The sequence below is a fragment of the Elephantulus edwardii genome, unplaced genomic scaffold (assembly GCF_000299155.1).
Source record: "Elephantulus edwardii isolate Elephantulus edwardi_28Jun2011 unplaced genomic scaffold, EleEdw1.0 scaffold00044, whole genome shotgun sequence".
Taxonomy (NCBI): domain Eukaryota; kingdom Metazoa; phylum Chordata; class Mammalia; order Macroscelidea; family Macroscelididae; genus Elephantulus; species Elephantulus edwardii.
In genome coordinates, this window is record NW_006399794.1 from 6830873 (window position 1) to 6838341 (window position 7469).

Genomic DNA, 7469 nt, shown 5'->3' on the forward strand with positions numbered 1-7469 from the left:
TAGGCTCTTGCTCATATGTTGTTTCATGAAATTCTTCTGTGTCTGCCAATTCCTTTCGATACATTGACTCAGTATATTCTTTCCATCTTCTTTTAATACTTCCCGGATCATTTAATATTCTGTCAAAAGCATCCTTGATTATAGCAACTCCAGGTTTTAATTTGTTCTTCAGTTCCTTGAGCTTAAGAAATGCTGAACGAGTTCGGCCCTTTTGATTTTCTGACTCCAACTCTTTGCACATTTCATTGTAATATTTTACTTTGTCATCCTGTGCTGCCTTTTCCTAGATTATGCCTAATCCAGGCCATGGTCTTCACAATTATTTGCTAAGCATCAGATAGCTGGACAGTGACTAAGGATGACAGAAGACGAATCGATGCCTTCGAGTTGTGGTGCTGGAGAAGAATCTTGAACATATATCATGGACCACCAAGAAAACAAACAGGTCTGTCTGGGAGAGGATGAAACCAGGTTTCTCCTTGTAGGTTAGGACTTTGAAGCTCCATCCCACATACTGGGCACATGGCCAAGAGGGAGTGGTCCTTGGAGAAGGACATCATGCTCCAAGGGTGGAGGAACAGTGCAGGAGAGGAAGACCCCAGATGAGATGGATTGACACAATAGGTCTATCAGAGTCAGTGAGACTGACTCAGGACAGAGTTCAGAGCTGTTGTACATAGGGTTGTTATGAGTCGCAGATGACTTGATGGCACATAACAACAACTGCTCAACTAGAAGAAAAGCTGAAGATCTTCCTTTGGCTGCAAGGCCTTACATGATACAGTCTCCACTTCCTCATTCTCCTCCTCACTGACTCCTCTCTCACTATTTCTTAGCAAACCAGACACCCAGTCCTTGCACTGCCTCACTGTGCCTCCCCCAGACCTCAACCCAGCTGCCTTTCACCTCCTCCTGCTCTTGATGACCATTAACTCAGACATGTCCTGTCTCTCCCTACAATCTCACACACATCTTGAATTTTTATATTCTCTCCCACTCTCACTTTATCTCCTTAGTATTATCAAGAACATTATTTTACATATACGCTTGCTTTAAAAAATTGTCGCTTCCACTTGGGGTAAGCTCTACAAAAGCAAACATTTGTTAGTCTGTTTTGTTCATGACTGTATCCTCAGTGCCTCAAAACCTCAAAAGCCTCATTGCTATTGAGTTGGAACCAAACTTATAGCTGACCCTCCATTGGGTTTCTGAGGCTGTAAATCACATGGGAGGAGACTGGTTCATCTTGTGAAGCTGCCTGTGGATTTACCCATCAGGGAGGCAATAGCTTTTTTTTTTTTCTTCTCTTTTTTTTTTAGGCAATAGCTTTTATATTAGCAGTGTCTACAGACTAGGCGGCCAGAGCTCCCCGTGTCTCAGACAGTACCAAGAATATAGCTAAAGCTCAGTATTTGTGAACAAAGATTCTGGTTGCCTCTTCCAATACTGTCCAGCAGGTGGTACCATTGGATTGCTCAAAATAGCTCTGGGTTTCCAATTAGTCCCCAGGGAGCACATACTCTAGCTGGTGTGGCACTAAACTATCATTTCTGAAATGAAGAAACTGAAGTTCTTACTACTTCTATTCCAATTTCTAAGCTGTGTGACACTGGTAAGTGACCCAACCTCTGAGCTTCAGTTTCCTTAGATATAAAGAAAATAGAATCTAGTTTTAGGCTGTCATGCGCATTCAGTAAAATGATTATGAAAAAGGGATTTTTGTCTAAACAGGGCCTCGCATACTGAAGGAGGATAGAAGGTGCACTGACTAGATCCCAGGCAGCCTACATCCTCTCCAGGAGGTTCCTGGGTTGGGCTGTATTGCGCCAGGCCGGTTAGGCAAAGAGTATGAGCCTTTAAAACAGATGTAGGGGCTACAGAAGACAGGGCTGCCTATCTCCACCCAGCCTTGTCTCCCCACCAAGATGGATGGTGTTCACCCAGATCGGGCACCCAGTCCCAGATTTCATGTCTAACTCGGAGACTAGGGACAGGAACCCAAGCACTCACGTAGCACACAGCTGCCAGCTCCTGACGTAAAGCGCCACTTTCCAAAGTAGAAGATGATGTCTTCTGAGGGTTGACGCCATTGTCATAAACAGTGAACTTGGTACCCATAAGGTTGGACCTGAACAAAAGGCACTATCAGTAGGAGTCATGCATTCTCTGCCCCAGGGTAGTGCTATGAATGCCTGCAAAGCATTCTGAGTTTGGCCAATTGATACTCAGCTCGCTGACTCCACTTCTTTGAAAGGGTGTCTTGGGCAGAAGGCCTGGGCTTCCAAGGGCACCTCAGTTCAGTCAGGGAAACTTAGGAAGGTAAATCTGAGATTCACAGGCTTTCCTGGGGGAAAGAGAAGTGTTCCCCTCATGGAGGAAAGTAAGTGAAAGGTATTTAGCAAGTCTGTAGAGAGGACTCAGCACCCACTGAAGAGTGGATGTGATGATCTGCCTTGTCCCATCCGCCCTGACTCTGGGTCCAGCCCGGTCTCCAGCTTTAGTTCTATCTCTAGGCTTAGCACTTAGCTCTAAGCAATATTTACACTCAGAGTATAATCTGACAGTCTATGTCTCAGCAAACCTTCTTTCATTCTTGAGGCCCAACTCAGAACCTTCCCCCCAGGGGTGCTGACACCTCCGTCAAGGGCCCACTCTCAGCTCTGCCCCTTAGCACAGATCATATAAGCAAGGCAGCTCTTCCACGGTGATCTAAATCATCAATGACACTCAAGTGTGAGCTGCCGATCTTGGGTTTGTTCCCCTGTACCTGCCTGATAGCAGTTTAGGGTACAATACAGGATACCCAGCTTCAAGTATGGCTCAAGGCTGGGCAAAGGCCTCAGCGTATGGGGAGTGTGATAGACAGAGAAGATCTTGGGAGAGGACTCTAAGACTCTGGCCCAGATCTCCTTTAGGAACAAGAGATGCCTTGTATCAAGCAGCTGCTCCCACCCCTCCTTCCCATTGCCATCTGCTTCCAGGCAGAGCACTGGTACCGCAATTTCCCGATGTAGCTGTCCCCTCCTCGAGACAAGTCAGTCGGGTCCACAGAGATGAGGTAATTAGACGTTTTACTCTTCTTTCTCTTCCTTCCCGCCAGGAGGAATACCTTGGGGAGTGGAGCAAAGTCACGTTCCAGACCTCGCTCTGGTCCACACACAATCAGGAGTGGCACTCCCAAACGCACACATGTGCATGCACATACGCACTGGCAAATACAAAGGCAGCACTGACCAGGCATGGGCGCTTTCATTTCTCTGGAGAACTGAAAGGTCATGCTGGGTCTGTGGGTTCCAGTTGTTCTGTAGCCCCTCAGACCTCCAGTCGGCCTAGGTGAAACAACAGAACCCGGCCCACCTCACCTTCTTTCCATCCTCACGGTCCAGGTGTAGAAAGTAGGTGGGGTACATCCCCCGATCCATCCCCTTCTTGTCCCTTGTGATTCGACACTTGATGGTGATCCCCTGAGGGGCTGGCCTCCGTGCGAACTCCTCCAGATCCTGGACCTCAACATCCACCGGTGGCTCTGGGGCTGTCGGGCTAGGGGCTGAAGCAGCCTCCTACCGGGTGGAGAGTAAGAGCCTGAGCCCAGGGACTGAGAACCTGAAAACCGGTAGCCTCTGCTCCAATTGCCCCATGGTGGTGAAGGTAGGCTGGGATCTCTTGGATGGGGGCCATCCTGTGGACTAGGGCTACTTCACCCTTCCTTCACCCTCAGTATTCCTGGGGGTAGGGCAGAGTGTTCTTGGAGTTAGGGATAGGACTGGGAAGAGATAACCAGCTCCTCTCACCCTCCCAATGCATCTAGAGAGACTAGGGTAAAGGATATAATAGAAAGAGAGGCCAGGTCAGAGAAAACACTGGGTGGGCGTCTGGGTCTAGGCTCTGGCTCTAGGACAGCCAACTCACCATCCCTTCACACACTCACTCCACTTCCAATCTGGATGGCTGCCTCCACACATGCACACCCAAGCCCCTGTGGTGCGGAGAGCACCTCATTCACCTTGATGGACTTCCTGCTAGTGGCAGAGCTAGGGCGAGTGTTGGTGTTCAGCTGGGAAGAGCTGGAGCTGTTCTCATCCTCATCCTCCTCTTCCTCATCAAAACTCATGCTGCTGGATATGCCTGGGCCAGGGAGGGAAAGGGATGAGTGTAGAGGAGTCCACTCCAGAAATATGCATGGTAGCATGTACATCCCTAGACAGACATTCAGACACTGGCTCACATATGTGTGTACACACACACCCACACACACACACACCCCACAAATATGCATATATACATGAGGATACACACAGGCTGGGGCAGTCATGATCTTTATGATGTCCCCCTCACCCACCCTCACCACCCGGCTTCGCTCAAGCCCTCCCACAATCCCCTTTTCTCCACCATCACAGAGCTCCATTTCCAGTAGGTCAAGGCCTATACTGCCATGACTATGCACTAAGAACCTGCTTTTTCTAACATCAGGTCTACACAGGCCTTTGCTGGCATAGGCTGTGGAACCTGCCCAACTCTCTCCTCAGCTGGCAGTCAGGGCTCACTCTCTCCTCCTTGAAGACTCTGTGTGCCCTCGAGCCTGTCTCCACTGCTCTCCACACCTGGAAGGCCTTCTCCATCCCTGTGTTGCTTTAAGCAGCCCTGTCTGTAGGAAGCCTCCCCTGATCAGAGTCCTCATTATGTGTGTGGCACTGCTAGGCTGCTTTCCCTCTGCCACCCCATGCCAGGGGTGCCCAAGGGCAGCAAGTTTCCAGGGAGCATGTGTCCCCACCTCTCGGCCTCCCAGCCCTGCTCCTCTAGCCCAGTAAAACATTGGGGAGCTCTTTGCCAAAGATTTTTCTAGGTATCTGAAGGGGAAGGCCATCTCCTCTCCCCACAGACCTAACCTTCCCTGGGAGCAGGGAATAGCTGGTGCTAGAATAGCTGGGGACAGCTGGTACCTCACCTCACTCAGCCTATGTAGAGGCCCTATCCACAACGTGCCCCCTACTGCTGTCAGGGAGGTGGGGCTGGGACAGACAGGGAGGGTGGCTCTGAGAACCTGGGGCTGTACTGTAGGGTAGTCATCGGGCCCCCCACGGGGCTCACCCTTCCTCTGCATCGTGGCACGGAGGTCCTGCCCGCTGGGCTGTGTGCCCCCACCAGCTGCTGTCTCCCCCGCGTCCTGGGCGTGGTCTGACCGGCCCACAGTCAGGATCTGCACCGGGCCTCGGGCCTCAGAATTGTCTTCTGCCAGTGCTGCTGGCCCGCCGCTGCCTGCAGGCCACGGATACTCCTGAGTCCCATTCAGGAGGGTGGGGAGGGCCTGTGCCTGGGTACTCAGGAGTCCATAAAGGATGAGGGAGGAGAGGGGAGCCTTCTGCAAAACTTTACTTGTTAAACTGGGCTTTGAAATACTAACAACTCTTGTCAGCCTGTTAATGATGAGTGGTTAACTATGAAGGAATGAGAGCTTAAGTTCTTCAGCTCTTCCCCACACTGACTGCTGTGAGGGCTGGTCTGAAATGCTCCACGTCTCTAAGGCACACAGCAGTCATCTATAGAACCACATGCTTAGGAAAAACAAGATCAATCCAGACAAGAGCAGAGGCCAGTGATGTTTCAGGGGTGTGGCCAGCTCGAGTTCTCAGTGCTAGTGTTCTCTTTCTCATGGACAAACACAAACACACAACACAGTTAACTCACACACAGCATTCAGATGGTCCACACATACCAGGCACCTTTGAAAACATGGAGGTTGACCTCCCATCCCAAGTGGAGGGCCTCCAAGACTATCTTCCTGCCCAGATTGCCACAGTTTCAGTAATGGAACCCAGGGCTGAACTACAGATGGGGCAGTGTGCCTGCTTGGTCAAGAATGCTCCAGAGAGTTCCAGAAGCCCACAGACTGAGACACATTACTGTCTAGCTGTGACCCAGGGTAGAATCACTGCCCCTGAACAAGGACTGAGGAGATGGGATGTAGGACCAGCAGACATAATTCAGGGCAAGGTCAGTGTCTTTTATCTCTGTTCTTTCCTGGAGAAAAGAGCAGAAGGGAGAGACCAGTCTGTGGGCCCACAGGGAAAAATCAGGACTAGGCTGGGGGGTTAAGGGAATCCCACTTTATGTGGCAGGGCTTGACTGTGAATGCTACACAAGAATGGGCCAGACAGTCTGGGAGGAGAAGACACATCACTGAAAGCAGTGACCTGGCCCAGGCTGGGTGAGACCTTTGAGGAACCGAGGTTGGGGGCTGAGCCATAGCAAAGCTGGGCCTCACTTCCTAGTGGGATGGAGGGCTGCCCACACATATAGGCCAGCACCTACACCTTCAAATTAGACAAGGCCTGTGGTTGGCTGTGTGGGGACCCTGAGAGTCAGTCAGGGTCTTTACTGAGCCCACCCTCCCTGTCCCTCACCTCAAAGTCCGAGGACATAAGTCTCCCCCACCCTCTGCTAAAGAGGGCTGTAAGGAAGGCAAACTAACCTTTGTGCTTGGCCTTCTTCTCCTTTTTCGAGGCCCCACCCTGGCCCCCTGCTGTGGCTGCTCCCTTGTTTCTTTTGGCTGAGGCTGGTGCTGTTGGGTGGGTAGGGCCCAGCTGCACACTGGCAAGTGAGTCGGCCTCCTGAACTGCTTCGGAGAGAACCAAGGCAGAGGGAGAAACGGGCAATGGGTGAGACCAGAGACCCAGTTTACACATGCCTTTTCAGGACAAGCATTTCCCAAGCCCACCTCCAAGACCTCTGGACTATCTCCCTGATGCCCAAAGCCAGGCACCCACTTGTCTCAAGCAGACATCGGGGCCTGGGGAAGTCATTAGTTGGGAGGAGGCAACATCTCAGATAATGGGGAAAGCCTGGTTCAGAGTATGATCAAGTCAGAGCTCTAGGGCAGCAAGCTGTTGTAAGCACCGGTGGCCGGAGGGAGAGCATGAGAATGTGGGTCCTCCAGGAAAGTAAAGACAGGAAAAGGCTGCATCTCCTCAAGAAGCCACAAGCAGGCCAAGCAGGTGATGCTGGGGGAGGGGAGCGTGCACAGAGCGTTCATGGGCTGAGCCTACGGGAGTCTGGGCAGGGGAGCACCCTGACCAAGGAGAGTAACCGCAGGGGTAGAAGGAGCAGCACACACCAACAGGGAGACAAGGAGTAGGCTGGCTATCCCACTGCCTGCACTACCTTCACTCCCCCCTTGTCTGCTCCCACTCATTCTGCACATTTCAGCTCTGGCTTCTCTCCCGTAGGGGCGTCTTCCCTCATACCTCTTCCCATGTGAAAACAAGATCTTTATCATCCACTCCCTGCACTTTAGGACCTTGTCCTATACAGTGCAGGAGACAGCAAAGACCGTGGCAGTGTCGCTTTGTTCTCATTCTGGACATCTAGTCTCTAATCCTGAGCCCTGGATGTGCTCACCAAGTTGTGCCAAGAAATCTGGAGAACAACCACTTGGCCAACTGACTGGAAGAGATCTATATTTGTTCCCATTC

General features: G+C 51.3%; 1 protein-coding gene across 3 annotated transcripts in view; it reads right to left on the minus strand.

Moving 5' to 3' along the window:
* Positions 1-7469, minus strand: part of TUB (tubby bipartite transcription factor) — a 106943-nt gene that overhangs the window by 4241 nt on the left and 95233 nt on the right. For all 3 annotated transcript variants that reach the window (XM_006885441.1, XM_006885442.1, XM_006885440.1), the window contains 6 exons: positions 6470-6613; positions 5089-5256; positions 4004-4125; positions 3363-3560; positions 2997-3109; positions 2011-2128 (listed from right to left, as the gene is read on the minus strand). In XM_006885441.1, coding sequence (XP_006885503.1) covers positions 2011-2128; positions 2997-3109; positions 3363-3560; positions 4004-4125; positions 5089-5256; positions 6470-6613 — 863 coding nt within the window. The remainder of the gene's footprint in view (positions 1-2010; positions 2129-2996; positions 3110-3362; positions 3561-4003; positions 4126-5088; positions 5257-6469; positions 6614-7469) is intronic.